This window comes from Polypterus senegalus, chromosome 5 (genome assembly GCF_016835505.1).
Source record: "Polypterus senegalus isolate Bchr_013 chromosome 5, ASM1683550v1, whole genome shotgun sequence".
NCBI classification, from domain to species: Eukaryota; Metazoa; Chordata; class Cladistia; order Polypteriformes; family Polypteridae; genus Polypterus; species Polypterus senegalus.
The window spans coordinates 73,451,139-73,468,734 of NC_053158.1; the positions used below are offsets into that span (position 1 = coordinate 73,451,139).

The following is a 17,596-nucleotide window of genomic DNA, read 5'->3' on the forward strand; positions in this document are numbered from 1 at the left end:
AATAGGGTGCTAGGCAATTAAAGGGTGCTCTTATTCTGGGAGAGTTTATGGTATAATTAACCCTAACTTGCATGTGCTTGGGATGTAGAAGGAACACAGAGTGAACGTGCAAGTAAGAACTGCAGTATATTCTGTACATATGACAGTAATGACACTAGAAGAACACCTCCACATGTGATGACCATGCCCTGAGTTCAAACTCATATGTACAAACACACAACCACTGAGCCATTGTGCTGGCCTCATGTTGTTCTTGATTTAAGCATTTAAATTACATTGTGCTTTCATTTTTTTCTACTTTTTACAAATGTGTCAGTTCATAGGTAGGTTTCAGGGAGGATATTTCATCTACACCTCTCTTGCTTTACCTCCCTAGGGTCCTGAATCTGAATCCAGCCTGAGATGTGCTATGTGTCAGATTCTGTTTTTTTGTGTGTGAGATATTTAGTGCCATACCCAATCTGTCAAACAAGAGAAGTGGGCTTCTAACTTCTAATTGCTTTTAATGTACAAAATGTATCCTGTATGGTCATATGATAGAGTATGTATTTGCACATTTCAAAGTATGTATGCATGTGATGTAAATGCATTTAGACATTTTCACAATCTTTTATTTGAGTACTCTTTGTTCTACTTTTGCAGACTGCAATGTAGACAGCATGCAGCAAGCTCTCCACCAATCTGTCTTCTTGTCAGCCATGTCTACCCACCCAGGTCGTGACCTCCCCCTTTGCTGGGAGCAACACTGCAAGCTCCTGCCTGGAGTAGCTGGAGTTGAAGCTAGTCGGGTTGCACAGTGGACTGTTGATGAGGTAGGAGATTCAGATAACTTGTTTTATATTTCACCACCTGCACACCAGTTCTGTACAGAGCAGATTTCAGCCTTAATTTTAATAAAATACACTTGTTTACAGCATTTCTAATTAGCAAGCTGGGGCTGCTACCCATTTAATTATTGGAGGTATTCATGAAATTTCAAATTATCTTCCTTAAAAAGACTATGAAGGCTGTATATATAAAGTGATCTATGCTGCTTTTTAAATGCTAAAATCAAACAACGCAGGCTCATAAAACGTACACTCGGGTAACAGTTAATCTAATTACTTTTAAACAAAGTATTGTAATGTAACACTATTTACATTTAGAAGGATGATGTTCAGAACTGTGGCATTTTCACAGAGAACTCTAGTAATCTGTTACTTTTTAATTAATATTTTTGAATAACATGCCATGTTTTTTCTGCAGATAGGATATGGTCGATACAGATTCATGTGTCTAGTTTTTTTCATTTCTTTTTGATGATTACAAATTGCTCCAATTTTTAAAATGTACATTAAACTTATTTCATATATTCATTAAAGAACTGATTATCTGTCTTCACAATGGTGGCTGTCATTGTTACTACAGTCTCACATTTCATGGCTTCAGATTCTAGATAATCTGCTATGTTTGGGCAGCAATCATTGACAGTTTGTTTTAATAAACATGGTTATCAGTTCAGAAAATCTTTCACTCCCTCAGGATATTATTTAGCATAACTGCGACCCATATACGTAAAATGCTTGTACAGAGTATGTTCTAGTGTTTTTTACAGGATATAAACAAAGAGAAAAATAAGAGTAGCCACCTTTTACTATAGTTGTACTCAGAGTTCTAAAAACAATTGTAAGGTACAGTTGCAGTTCTAAATATGGAATCATGCTGTGGTCCTCCAGAGTCTCAGCTTATTACATTTTACCTTTAAATGTTTCTCAAAACTGGACATATTTTTGATTCTTATACCTATGCTTAACCAAAATCTCTCTGTAGTTTCCGCATTAATCATTTACACAGATGGGAACATAAAGACGCTTACTGTCCTTGATGTCAGGATGGTTATCAAGATGAAAATAATATGAGCCACAGTTCTTGCTTGTTAAATTCTAAAGCCAAATCTTGATGTCAGATTTGCACACCAACTTCAAGTCTCTGTATTGTTTTATTCTGTAACCTATATCAAAGCAAACACTTTTTTTCATATTTTTTACATTAAGTATTAGTAAATCTCCATTCATATGCATTGATTCAATAACTGAAGACTCTGTACCTGTAGCAACAATTGTACAACCACACAGTTTCTGTTATTGTTGTAGAGGATTTTTGGCCCATTCCTTCATGACAACCTGAGTAACATGAGGGTTTTGAGAAATTTCTTGCTTCAGGTCTTATCAAAACATTTCTATTACGTGGGACTGCTGAGATGGACTTTAATTAAGACATTAATAAACCATTTACATTCTTCATCATCTTTGGACATTCTTCATGTTTATTTAGAGTTGTCTTGCATTTTCTAACTGCAGTTCTTGTTTCTACCTTGAATGCACTTTCCTGTCGCCTTTCACATTTCTTCTGCATTAAAGGATGTCACAAAGCTGTTCCCTAAGGAAAGAAAATGTCAGAATAGCAAATGCATTTTTGTAATTGACAGCATGGACATGCTTAGTCCATATTATTTTTATCCATTAGTTGTAATATATTTAGTTATAAAGGCTTTAATTTTTCAAAATTACTGTGATAGCTGTAACTGAATTAGGTGACATTCAAATTTAATTCACCAAAACCATATATTGGTTAACTGGGACTGATATGTAGCTGTTAAATATGGAAAAAGCAGAATGAAAAATTGTTAATGATTGAGCTACTTGCCTCACAACTGTCTTCTTTCTTGGTCCCTTAAGAACAATTTTGATGAGATATGTCATTCAGCTCTATATAGCTCCTTATTTCCATATTCAAATAATGTTTGCAAAATATAACACAATTACATTTTGAAGGTTTCTAAGGTACTACTGTATACCACACTAAGTAGTAACTTATACCACATTATCAATAACAATATTTATTTCTGTAGCATATTTTCATGCAGAGGTATGGAAGGGCAGGTCGACAGCTAAGAAGCAGGGGCCCATTTTTAAATAAATAATTCTAATTGCCTTAGTCGTGTCTTTGGGAGGGGTGTGGGAGTGTGGTGAGAGCAGTTCCTGTGTGCGATGTGGGGCCAGATGTCCCTGGACTTCATGCACAGGTGCAGGATCGCCCGTGGCCCAAATTGGGGCCAGGAGATGCTGATTGCTGCAGCTGTGATACGTCCCATATTAGAAGGAAAGCGCGAGTGTTAGAGATAGAGAAGGAAAAGGAAAGGAAAGAAAAAGAGGCTTATTGGAAAGAGACTGAAAATAAAGAAAAGAGGAACTTAATGAAAGGAGAAAGACAAAGCAGGAGATGGGAGCTGTTGCTGGTGGAGGAGCAAGAGTGAGCAGGCAGCTGGTTGTCCTAAGTGAAGTGTGTGAACAATGCTCAGGGGTGATGACCACTCCAGCTGAGTGACCTGGGGGTTGGAGTGGCCGAAACAATGCTCAGTTGGAGCCACTCGGTGGAAAGAGGCAGTATGGCTGCAGGCGAGTGAGAGGCTCAGAGAGGGGTTCAGCGGGTGTGCCACAGACCACAGGGGTGCGAACCTGACAGCGGAAGTCGGAGGCTTGATGGGGTGCCCTGATGGGAGCTAGAGAGGGTTACAAGGGCCTGAGCCTAGCAGCAGTGTGGAAGGGTGGCTGATCTGCAGTTTTGGCGCCTCCTTGTCTGCATGGACCCATTAGGGTGAAGTCAAGAAGATGTCAGCTTTTAAGGAGTGCACCCGGGCTCATGGTTTTTATAGATATGGTTAAACCTCGTTTTAAAGAATTATTTATTTGATTGTTTCAACCTCCACCATCACTTTTTATTGGATTATTTATTTATTGAACATTGTTGGCACTGCACTTATTGAGCACTTTGTTTTTGTTGAACTGTTTTTAATAAAAGCACTGAGCACCTTTACACCTTCCCCTTACTATGTGTATTTTTTGTCCTCACCTGCCAAGCTCATCCTGGTCATGACCATCAGCGTTGTCGGGTTCAGAGGCATCTGGTGGGACCCAGTAGGGTGGAACCGATCTAGTCTGTGTCTTTCTGTAGTTTGTTATGCCTTTTTATCTGCCTTGTTCTTATTTTTTACCTTTTCCCCACATCTAAGCATTTTCTCTCCTTTTACTTTTGTTCTCAGTTTTGTCTATGGATGGTTGACCTTTATCACACAACCATATCTTTGAGTTCTCCAGCTTCTATTTAGCTAATTTGAGTTTCCATCCAACCTAGTAATGCCCATTTTTCATGAGTTTATTTAATTACCTCTGCTAAGAACATCCAAGGGTCTCACTAGAAAATTGTTTGAAGAACAAGAAAGACATATATATATATATATATATATATATATATATATATATATATATATATATATATATAGTATATATATATATATATATATACAGTATATGTATATTTTATATATTTTATATGCATGTATCTGCAGTTATTTAAGCAGTAATTAAGTGTCAAAATTTAAATTGCATTCCCGGAATAGCCCTGATAGTATAAGCAGCTGAATGAATGAGTGGGGAAAAAAAACTAAAGCAATAGTTAGGATGGTTTGCTTAGGCACCTTAATAATATCACAATAAGCTCTGTCTGTTCAGTACTTTATGATGGCAGGTGTACCAGAAAACTCAATATGTTCAGAGAACATTCTGTGGCATTATTTTATCATAGGTTACCTTAAATAAAGGTTAGGGAAAAATCAAATTGTCCCTGCTGGAGACCCTTGTTTTAAATTTAGAAAAGTAGAAGTCACAGCACTAACCCCTGAGGAGACTACGGTAGTTGATGTGCTGCCTACAGTATGCCAAGGTGAATGTTGCACCTTTCAGCCCACAGCACTTTCACTGCTTCCAACCTGAAATTTAATGATTACATTTCTCTTGAAAACTTCTTTATCATTCTGTCCTCCCTTTTCTCTCCTTGTAGTCATTGCTCTGCCTCCACTTTGATATACAAGTATGTACAAGACATTTTGCCTTATATGTTGTAATATAAGAATTTTGTTGATTTTGTTCATTTCAATAAAATCATCCATCCATCCATTATCCAATCTGCTATATCCTAACTACAGGGTCACGGGGGTCTGCTGGACGCAGTCGCAGCCCACACAGGGTGTAAGGCAGGAAACAAACCACGGGCAGGGAGCAAGCCTACCGCAGGGTGCGCACACACACACCCACACACTAAGCACACACTAGGGAAAAGTATCACCAATGCACCTAACCTGCATGTCTTTGGACTGTGGGAGGAAACTGGAGCACCTGGAGGAAACCCATGCAGACATGGGAAGAACATGCAAACTCCACGCAGGAAGGACCCGGGAAGCAAACCCAGGTCTCCTAACTACGAGGCAGCAGTCTTACCAATGCACCACCGTGCTGCCCCTCAATAAAATCTCTTAAAAAAAAAAAAAAAAAATAGGAGGATTTAAGGTGACAATAACGCCTTTACTTTTTTCAATCATTTCTTATTAATACTTGTTTGATCCACTACATAGTCCAAAAACCTGCTGACTCTAAATGTGTGTGATATTTACTTGCTTGTACTTTAGCTTCGTGTGTGTTCCAATCAGGACCTTTCAACAGTAGCTACATACTTTCATCGTAACCTTTGACAGTGAGTAAAGTACTTGAATGTGCTATATATCTGTTTTGGTTGGCTGATTATTTTTTTCTTCATCAAAGATTGGTTACGAGAGGTCACTGCTTATAAATTATGTCAAGGAAATTAAACAAGCTATTTTTACTACACATTTTTTTGAATTGTGTGTGGGAGACTGTACAAGATCACTAAAATGCATTCCATGCATGGTCCTTATATAAAGTGTCAGCCTCCTTCCAATATCATATAGAAAAGAAATAACCCTTAAAAGGCTTATCAAATAAAAGCAGCAGCAGTGCACGTGGAGTTTTTTTAAAGATAAATTGGTTTTGAAGCTCATAGGAAGAATGTATTGAAGAATAACTTTACTTTGCAAACAACCAGAGAAAATGGACACAGCTAATACAATTTAATGACTCCATAAGGGTCAATAAACCTGATTCATCTGACTGAAGTTTATTACCAGTCAGTGGATCCTTGGAATGATAGACTTAACTTATTTAAGGGATGAGTCCAGCAAACATCAAATGAGGTCTGCTTGATATAAGTCCTCAACTTTTTCTATATACAGTTTATGAAAGTTTTAGCCTTTCTTTCAGGCCCTCTACAATACTGTTGCAGTTTCTTCTGGATGATTCAGGTGAATAAGTGTTGCTCATTTTACCCTCCATTTACAGCCAGACTATTGTTTCTTACTGGAAAGTGGGTACTGTTTATGCAATAATTAATAATAATAATAATTCATTACATTTATATAACACTTTTTTTCAGTACTCAAAGTGCTATCCACACAGGGAGGAACTGGGAAGCGAACCCACAATCTTCCACAGTCTCCTTACTGCAAAGCAGCAGCACTACCATTGCTAATTGTTAAATGAGATAAACTTCTGGCCCTAACCACACAGATTAATGTGAGATTATTTTCTTTCTTGGGTGTAGTTGCAAATGCTGTTGCCTCACAGCTCCAGGGCACTGAGTTTATAAGACGGCCATGATGATGTCTGTGTGGTGTTTGTGCATTCTCCCCATGTCTGTGTAGGTTTTCCTCCTATACCCAGAAAACATGCAGTTCTACACTAATGTTGTGCTACTCAATCCAGTCTTTTTGTGTTGTCTTTAATTTATCTAGGACTTGAGGTATTATACTGTACTTAGACTTGTCTCATTCTTGGCCACTGGTCTAACCAAGTATGGTCTTTGGTCTCAATTTATATTTGCATTTTTTTTGTTTGTTTTTCCTCCTGTGCATGGGACATGTTCATGTCAGGATTTCATTAGTACAGGTCTTTTAGCCAGGAATGCTAAAATAGCGGTTATGGATTCAGGAGCTCAGTGGCACAGGTCAACTGAAAATTAATGATTCATTTTTGCATTGTATTAAGCACATCAATGGAAGAAACAGACACACACTCACATGTAGACCACCGTAGACACGCGTTTGAGAAGAGCTTTTTTCTGCTATGATATCTTTCAGCCATTTTAATTATTGCACCACTATGTGACTTAACAACAGCAAATAAATATTAGATAAGCATTGTGATCTATGGATATACAACATGTTAAAATTCTTTGCCCATTAGACTTCAGTGTTAAATTCCTTTAGTTAGTTTAGTTCTTTAGTTCTTAACTCTATTTTTCTTTTTGTAAAAACTTGATTGCTTTGTATGAAGTGTAATAAAATTAATTAAAAAAATAAATAAATAAATAAAAGCTGTATGAAAAAGCAAAAAAAAAAAAAAAAAATTTCTTTAGTTATTCATTTAGACAGACAGCCAGAAGGTGGGATGCTATGCAGCTTTCTCCCTGAATGTACTAGTGGTGTTATGTAGATTTGTTGATTTTGATTTTGTGCATATCCCATGGCTCTTTGTTATCAACCCTCTTAATGGAAGTACTTTTCACCTCCTTTGGTAGGGGGCGACACTTTGTTTACTTCAAATGCATATTTTATAATTCATATTTTCACAAATATAGCTGCCAATTGTTTCAACCTTGCATCAACTCCTATGCAATTGTCGAAACTGAACAACAGTGGTTTCACTTTTGGATTTTGGAACTAGTAGTAGAATGTGGAACTGTATGGTACAGTAGAATTAAATGTGATGTTGAGTGGTCTAAAAAGATATGCTTCAGTTCAGCTTAATGTGACTTTTACTTCAATGCAGCACAACACACTTCATGAGTGTGGGGATTACATATTGTTTTTTAGACCATATTGGGTAATGCTAGGTATAAGCCATGCTTTAAGTAAATCATATAGCCTAATTTGATCCTACACTATTGTTTCACTGCACTCATTTTTTGATTATTACAAGTAAAAGTACAATATGATAATTTAATTTGTGTTTGGTAGTTTTTGTAGCATGACGTGTGATATAGTTTTTGTGATTAGAGCAACATGTTCACCACTGCATTTCAGTGCCCATTTCTGTACACCATCTCACTCAACAACTGGTTATACATTTGATCTTTTAACTTGTGTTAGTCTTGGCCATGATAGTCTTGACTACAGCACTGTTTGCATGAGTGTGTCCCATAAGGGGTGATTCCTGCCTTGTTGGCAATGCTGCAGAGAATATCTTTGACTTCTCTGAACTGTGAAATGGGTTAAGACATTTACTTAATTGGATAGTTGGATGGGTGGCTGTTTTCCATGCAGTCAAGCAAATGAGCATTAATTATTAGAGGTTCTAATACTTTCTGTGATTTCTTTCCTTCATTTCTGTTCTATTTCTTTGGAATTAGATTCCATAAATCAGTATTACACTTAATATAAAGCAGGAGCTGCAAAAAATGTTTAAACTGTAGAATTAAATTATCTTATGGTTTGGAAGCTGTGTTTTTAATTAATGAAATCAATAACCAGAAAAGACTGCAATTGCAGCACAAATGAAGAGATGCAGGACAGGACAGGACAGATGCCTTCTTGGCATTATGACACCACCAACAGGGAGCATTATGACCCAGCTTAGTAACTGCCCAGAAGTCAGTTATCCTTAATATAGAGGACCCCGAGAGTTATCCTAGCCTTTTATTTGGATGTTTGGAGCTAGACCCAGCACCCTCTTACTATTTGACCTCAGAATAGATCCAGAAGGTTTCCCTCGTATGAGGGTTTGTGAAAGATGCAAGCAAGCAAAGGGCAAAATTAAGCAAGCTGACCAGCCCCCCATTAGGTACTTGTTATCCCTTCACCCATGTATCGTCAGTATACCTGCGTCATTATGCATCTGTTTCAATCCTCTGTTCTCAGCATACCTAGCCTTTTTTGGGTTGGGGTCTGCTCAATTACACTCTATCCAGTCTACACTATTTTTAAATAATTTAAAATTATTTAATAGTGTAATTTTAACCTAATGTTTTTTGTAATTTTGTATCATGCATCCTTTTAACAGTTTTCTCAGAATATGAACATTCTATTAGGCTGATATTGTGAACAATACTAGCATGCCTAAATCTAAAATGCCAGAAGTGTTTATTAAATTAAAATGTGCGTGTTTATTTCAAATACATTTATAACTAATTTGACTATCTTCACTGTAACTGTAATCAACTTCCTTTTTGTCTGAGTAATTTTTGGACAATGTGACTTTTCTTACAAGTTTAAAAGGCAAAAGAAACCCTTTGGAGTTCATAGTACACTGGGCTGTTTATGTGGCATTACTTAGATCAAATTTAGAAAACATACAACAGTAAAAACAATGATTCTAAGCTTTGAAAATTATGCCTTAATTAAAATGAAGGATTGATTCATCCAGATTAAAATATAATACAGGTCCCTCACTTTAAATTACATTGAATGGTGCTTTTTGATACAAAAAAGGGGTGAAGTCAATAGAAGATCAAAGGATAACTGCTAGGAATTTCAAAAGGGAATTTGCAAACAGGCTCTTTATTAGTATGAGCAGACTTGTTTAATGCTTTTCTATGGATTTCAATTTCAGATTACTGTTACGTCAAAGCAGAGGAACATTTACAGTCTGATTGGCCATCTATCTTTTTAAAAAACAAATTTTGTGTGTGTTAAACGAAACTGGTAAAAGTAGCAAAGAACATTTTAATTTGTATTTTCAGCTCTTAATTCTTTCATATTAAAGTGGCATAATGTGCTACATTAAAGCGTTTGTTGTTAAAATGCACTGTAGCAAACCTAAAGTATTTTTCTCACTTTGTGCCATCAGGTGTCATACCCCACTGATTCTCTGGTTTCATGTTGTCACAGCCAGGAAGAGCTGTGGAACCCACAGTAAATATTGGGAAGCCAGTCGAGCAACCTCATTTAATGAAATCAAACAAAAATTTGGGATTCAAACACAGCAAACAAAAATGTGTCCAATCCAGCTTCATAATACTTTTGAATTTAGACAACAGGCTTCAGGCAGCTCATAGGTTCCTTTCACTTTGAAGTCTGGGTCCAGAGAAAGACGTAGCTCTCCAGACACGCCTCTTTTTGTCTGGCTTGGACCAGAAGGGGTGGGCCTTCACCAGGTTCTGCAGGTAGGGTCAGTTGCTGGGGTTCCACTCATTAACTGCAGGTGGAAGAAAAAGGACAGTTGGGCAACAGTGCCTCCTCTCGGTCAAGGGTGGTATTACTTACCTCTACTAAACCCCAAGTACATGTGCATGACAAGGTACATATGCACCAACATCCTCTATTAGATAGCAATGACAATGAATGAATGTACATATTCTAAACGTTTATTTTGTGTTTCATTTTTTTTTTTTATTTCATACTTTATTTATTGTTATAACAAAACAAACATATGCTGCTATGTGAAAACTACAGCCCAATCATAAATATAATCAACACAACATATCAAAGATACATGGATCACAATCAAAACTTGAAGCCTCAGCATTACTGAATACAGAGAGCTATTTGATAACAAAAAATCCACGGTATTATAGTTCTCCACATTAGTTAAAAAAGACAAGAAATTAATCAGAAACCTGTCTTGTCAAATTATGTGCTGTTTGATGCAAAGAAAATTTGATTTTTTTCAAGGTTCATGTAATTTAACACTGGATATGCCCATATTGTGATTCTCTCAGTTAAGCAATATTAGCTGGCACAGTAATAGTGCAGTTTAAGAAACCACCGGGAGTTTATTGGCCAAACAGTGGAATCCCATTGGATGTCACCATTAATGCTACTATAAAAATACAATAACAGTATCCGATAGATAAACAAATATCTTCCCATAAAATGGTCCTACCAAGGTCAGGCTACATGCCACCATTTACAGTTATGGTGCAGTGCACAATATAGCTGTAAAGTGTACAAATTTAATATGAATTACAGCATATTTGTCATATATTGGTGAAAAATGTATATTATGAATAATTGAGTTCCTCTCCTTGCCCAAGATATTAATAGAGAGGTCCTTTTCCCAGCCTTGTCTAATATCATCTAGCAGTGCAGACTTTTATGTGATATTGTCATTATAAATCACAGAAGGTCAGGATACTTAATGACTTTCATAATTAAATGCTGTATTAAATAGCACCAAAATATCAATTTATCTTGTAAAGAAACTGTGGGGAACAGTGCCTCTACCTTAAAGTATTTCTTACACTGGTTCCATACCTTGAGCAAGTTATGGAAATTCTGATTGATAGTAAATTGATGGTAATTATTGGTGACTGGTGCATAAAGTAATACATGTAAAAATTAATATGAGCAAGGCCAACCAAACTGGTGCATTCCCAATACCTTCTAACCACATCAATTGCCTCAAATTGTAAATATTTGTGACCCATGTCAAGTAATACCATGCCATGCCACACCATCCTCCACTTTCAATTCTTGGAGTGTCGCCCTTTCATTATTTTTTATCCATTCCCTTTCACCACAGCCTCTGTCATACAGTATATATGATTATTTTAGGCTACTAAGACACTGTCCTTCTCTTCCTTTGTGACTCTTCCCTGATAGGAATCAAGTACTGTTGTTGGAGTTTCACCTTTTCCCATCAAAAGAAAGAAAATACCAATACACCCAATAGCCAAAAACAACCTTATCATGGTTCATTGGCTACTGTAAATTAATTGTTGATCGATACATCCGTCCGTCTATCCACCATGAAAGCCATTTAATCTACTTTAGGTTCATGGGCTAGTGAGTTTATTCGTCTAAATTGTGTAATCCCACCTGATGTCACTACAAACACCAAAGTAAAAAGACTGTAAATCATAAATTGTCTAATACATGAACAAATGTCTTCCCCTAAAATGGTCTTAACACATGCACACACTCCTTCATACACAGTCAAGTCAGTGTGTTCACTTGACCTAGCAAGAATCAAGAGAAAAACTCACATAGACAGAAGGCGAATGTGCATACTCTGCAGAGTCTGGACACTTACGCTGTATGGAAAAATAATTGCTTGTGAAGGATGAATATTGTGTAGTCAGCATTGTGTTTGTTTTTAGCCATCAATTAATCATTGAAAATAATGAAATTGGAGAAGTTAAAGTAATTCATTACCTTAATTGACATTTTTCAAAAGCCTTAGGACTGTCCTTATTAACTCTCATAATAGACTCAATTTATCATCATTAAACTCACAATTGCTGAAATAGCTTTTCTCTTTGTTTATAATCCTAAAATAAGAAACCTACCTTTATGTTTAACTAAATACTAAATATTTCTGCAACCACTAAATTTGCTTGGGTTAATATAAGTGTTTTTTTCTTATGAGAAGTATTCCATGATTATTTAATGCACAATTTAATTTACCAATACAACATCACATTTAGACCGAAATCTTATTTTATATATAACCAGGTAATCTAAAGACACACTCAGAATTTCAGTGTTTCATTCTGTATATTTATAACTTTAGTAATTTTTATGCTAGAAAATGTAAGGTTTTTATTATTGTCATTATCAAGCAAAGTTGATATTACAATAGTTTTTGATGAAATTTAATTGATATTCAGATTATTTGTACTGTTCCAGTCAGAGACAAAGTTTCTTGTTTAAACAAAAAGTTGACAGACATTGAGCTCTAAAGTAGGAGGCCTAGCAATGTTCTTGCTTGTAGAGCTGAAAATGTACACATCACAACTATTTAGACTAGGACATTAAAGGTTGAGAATTTCATCATATTTCCTAAAACTGTGTATTGTTCCATGTATTTAAACAAATTAATTTTAGTGATATTCATGTTTTTGTTTTGATTTGTACACCGACAAAAGCTGTAATACCCTTCTGAAACTGTTATATGTACAATAACAACAACAACAAACATTTATTTATACAGCACATTTTCATACAAACAGTAGCTCAAAGTGCTTTACATAATAAAGAATAGAAAAATAAAAGACACAATAAGAAAACAAAATAAATCAACATTAAGTAACATCGAATAAGAGTAAGGTTCAATGGCCAGGGGGGACAGGAAAAACAAAAAAACTCCAGACGGCTGGAGAAAAAATAAAATCTGTAGGGATTCCAGACCATGAGACCGCCCAGTCCCCTCTGGGCATTCTACCTAACATAAATGAAACAGTCCTCTTTGGATTTAGGGTTCTCACGGAAGCACTTGATGATGATGGTCACGTAGACAATGAAGTCACATTGCTGTCACAGGCTTTTGAAATAGGCATGATTTGTAATCTTGACTTTTAAATGACATGAAAGGGAACCTATAGATAGCGCTATATACTTTGGACTGTAGTGAGTACTTTTGAGCTGACTCCTAAACCCAAATCAGTATTAAAGAGGTCACAGGTATGAAACAACCATGCTTAAAAAAAAAAAGGAGAACAGAACAAAAAGAATATAAAATACTAGCCGACGCCGACCGTAGCATACGGCGGTGTAAGAATAGGAACGGAAAACGGTGAGAAAGGAATTCAGAAATCAAGAAGAAAGAAATACTTCTTGAAAGACACACTTATGAATAAGTGGTTTGCTGGAGACAACAGATAATGAGTCGAAAGATTTAATCGTAGAAAAAACCACGTACAACAATAGTTTTGTTGCATGTGTCTCGTATTTCCTGGAAATGTGGACGGTAATATGATCATTTTGCCTACACATACGTTATTTTCAGCCTTTGCTTGCAGTGCGTCTGATAGTCCTTTGTATTGTTCCACGCGCAGATCTTATTGATGTAATCTGAGATAATTGAGACGCGCGCCCTCTGTTTTAACATACGCATCTACAACGTACTGTTGGAATAGTTTGCCGCTGGAGTGCAAAATCCTAAATGTATTCCTTGTTGATAATCTGTACGGGTAAAATTGGCATTGAGTAAGCCTGATTTGGTTGGTGGTTCTTTTATCGGGAGCATGTAAATCTTTGTGTCAGCCTATGTCTCCGTAAGGGAATAAAAGTGGGTTAACCATAGGATCGCAATTCATATTGAGTGTGGAAATCTGTTTACAGGAGTTGCCTCTGGGATAGATGCAAATGTCCCTTTCGGTAGGGAGTTCGGCATCTTCTCCGACAAAAATTGCTGCAACATAGGTGTGACATGTCGGGGCATTGTATCATTGTAAATCCTGCTCAGGGTTTTCCTTGAAAACCATTTGTACAGATGCTATTGGATTGGACTGAGCGATTTCATGCATGTGTTTGTATGATTTAGCGAAGGGGTTGATGGTTCTGAACATGGAATCTAGCTGGAGAAGTCCATTTTCTCTGCATGCAGAGTTTGCTTTATTTTGTAAGCGTACTTCAATAGCTTCCGCTGTGTCAAAAACATACAACTGTCCATATCCTGGAGAGGTAGAAGTGTTAGCGTATAGTGGAGAGATTTGGTGATAAATTTGCCCGTGTATTTTAAAACAGTATGGTCCGTGGCCAGGATGTTGAGTTATCTGTGGAAGATGACGAATAGGAATCGAGAAATGCCGTGTTGGCTGCGTGTGGGCGGGACCAGTTTTGAAGTGGAAGCAGGACAAACCAGAAGAGAAGTATATATAAGAGATAACAATATGGAAAATAACAAAACACTTACTGTCCACAGCACCTGACTATCCATATCAATGACCCGAGTTATGTGGGTAGCCTGATCCATTTGCCCTCCCACACATATTTTAAAACTACTATCTTATTCTGCTTAAGTTATCTAAAACATCTCCTCACCCTAAACTCTTTATCAGACCTCTAAAGCCCTTGCCAAACACTCACCTCCCAACTCTAAACTTGACATTCCTATGGCTGGAAGAAGCTTTTAAGTCATAGCCAACAACTACTTCCATACTACTCAGGAAATGGCTTCCAGTGTCCCAGGTGTTGTACAGGGGACCTGGCCACCACAGATAGAGAAGTACGGAACCCACATATAATGGCATCCATACTACCCTCCAGTAACATGTGGGATTCCGCTAATATAAATGGTTCTAAATGTATCTAGTAGTGTCCCTAGTGATTAGCAATTAAAATGCACCCAAAATGATTTGTTATATGTGCTTACTCGTGTAGTTTATAGTGATGGAATAAAAGAAATAATTAATCTCATTTTTTATCACAATGTAATTTTTTACATCTCATTTTATTCTAATTTTTTATTACTATATACATCCCCCATTCCAAAAAAGTTAGGACACTGTGTAAAATGTAAATAAAAACAGAATGCAATGATTTGCAAATCTCATAAACCCATATTTTATTCACAATAGAACACAGAAAACATATCAAATGTTGAAAGTGGAAAAAACATACCACTTTAAGAAAAGAATAAGGTCATTTTGAATGTGATGGCAGTAGCATGTCTCAAAAAAGTTGGAACAGTGCCACAGTGTTTACCACTGTGTAGGATCCCCCTCTTCTTTTAACAACAGTCTGTAAACGTCTGAGAACTGAGAAGACCAGATGTTGGACTTTTGGGAGAGGAATGTTGTCCCATTCTTGTCTGATTTAGGATTCTATCTGCTCAACAGTCCTGGGTCGTCTGTGTCATATTTTTCATTTCATGATGCGAAATGCCATGCAATAGCCATGCTATTGGTACAGATGCAGTATGCAATCTAGCAATTTAGGTCTTTCTGAAATATGCAAGGCCTTCCCTGAAAAAGACTTCATCTAGATGGGACCATACTTTGCTCTAAAACTTGTATATACCTCTCAGCACTGGTGCCTTTCCAGGTGTGCAGTATGGCAATTCCATCGTCACTAATGTGCACCCTTACCTTCAGAGATGCAGGCTTTTGAACTGATCATTGATAACAAGCTGGATGGTCCCTCTCTTTAGTCTGGAGGGTGCAGCATCTATGTTTTCCAAAAAGAATTTAAAATTTATATTCATCTGACCACAGAACAGTTTTCCATTTTGTCCAGTGAAGACAGCAGGGTTTCTGGATCATTTTCACAAATGGCTTCTTCTTTGCATGATAGAGTTTTAACCTGCATGTGTGGATAGCATGACAAACTGTGTTCACAGATGATAATTTCTGGAAGTGTTCCTGAGCTCATGCAGTGACAGAATTATGACAGAATCATGTCTGTTTTTAATTCAGTGTTGCCTGAGGGCCCAAAGATCACAGGCACCTAGTATTGACTTTCGGCCTTATCCCTTGCTCACAGAGATTTCTCCAGATTCTCTGAATCTTTTAATGATATTTATGTATTGTAGATGAATAAATATTCAAAGTTTTCACAATTTTACTTTGGTGAACATTATTCTGAAATTGTTCTACAATTTGTAGATGCAGGTTTTTGGAGATTGGTGAACCTTTGCTCACCTTTAAATCTGTAGAGACTCTATACCTCTCTAAGATGCTCTTTTTATACCCAGTCATTTTACTGGCCTGTTGCAAGTTAACCAAATTAGTTGCAAAATGTTTCTTCAGCTGTTTCATTTTTGTACCACTTACTTTTCCAGCCTTTTGTTGTCCCCATCTATTTTTTGAGATGTGTTGCTGCCATCAAATTCAAAATCAGCTAATATTTTTCATGAAATAGTAAAATGTCTTACTTTCAACATTGGATAAGTTTTCTATGTTCTGTTGTGAATAAAATATAGGTTTATGACATTTGCAAATCATTGCATTCTGTTTTTATTTACATTTTTCACAGCATCCCAACTTTTTTGGAAATGGGGTTATAATAGAAGCCAAAAGTGACTAATGCTATATGATGGCAAACAATGTTATATAAAGGCAAATTACTTTCCCCTTTATATTTTTGAAACATACACCGCATGTGCTGGTCAATATTGCCTTTTGTTTTCTTTTGTTCCATTTTCTGCTGTTTTTAAAGTACAATAGAATGGTGAAAAACAAAGCAAGATCCGAAGGAAGTTCAAATGATCCAAAAAATATTCAAACCAAAAGAGTAGACCTATAACAACATACAAAAGGAGAGTAATAGCATATGGCTTGATCTTTTGTGAAACTGCCTATTGAATATGTTTGAGCCATACTTTGATTTTAATCATAATGGTGTTTAAAGAAATGCCGGATACGCCATTTGGTTCTCGGGCACCTTACTAGATCAGTTCAATTGAGAGTTTTTGTTAAGTGCTGCTCTGGGATGTGCAGTTCGTGGTAGGAGGGTTGAAGGTTCTGCATGGATCTGGTTGTAACTGCTGCTTTGAATCTGTATCTGTGACTTCAAAATTAGGAAGTATGAGCCTCTTCCAGGAACTCAACTTGGGGAATACAGGTGGCTGAGATGAAAGGACAAATATGGCTAGGATTGAAATGGGGAATGAGCCATGCTGAAGAGCTGAATCATTGGTAAATACTACATCCCCACCTGGCCAAGAGATGTGTCAAGGACTGGATAAATTGATGCTTGCAGAGGCCAACTGATGTATGCTATCACATCCGTAGAGGGGGGCATGCTGTGCCTCTACTATTTCATTAACAAGCAGGTATAAAGTGGACACTGCATCTGTATTAGTAATAATGGCATCATTCATGTAGCATGGGTTTTTAAATTGTGTCTTCTGCATGTATTTACCTAGGGTAACTTTTCAGATGTTTCCCCTGTTTAATATTGCTAAATTTATATCCTTCAAGTAAAGTGTTAATAAAATGTATGTAGGTAATGTAATGGTTATTGGCCAAAAGTATCCATTGTATTTTT

At 36.6% G+C, this 17,596-nt stretch overlaps 1 protein-coding gene across 2 annotated transcripts in view; it reads left to right on the plus strand.

Annotated features, from left to right (window-relative positions):
- LOC120530360 (lethal(3)malignant brain tumor-like protein 4) overlaps positions 1-17,596 on the plus strand; it is a 478,825-nt gene that overhangs the window by 449,516 nt on the left and 11,713 nt on the right. For both annotated transcript variants that reach the window (XM_039754804.1, XM_039754805.1), the window contains one exon: positions 643-812. In XM_039754804.1, coding sequence (XP_039610738.1) covers positions 643-812 — 170 coding nt within the window. The remainder of the gene's footprint in view (positions 1-642; positions 813-17,596) is intronic.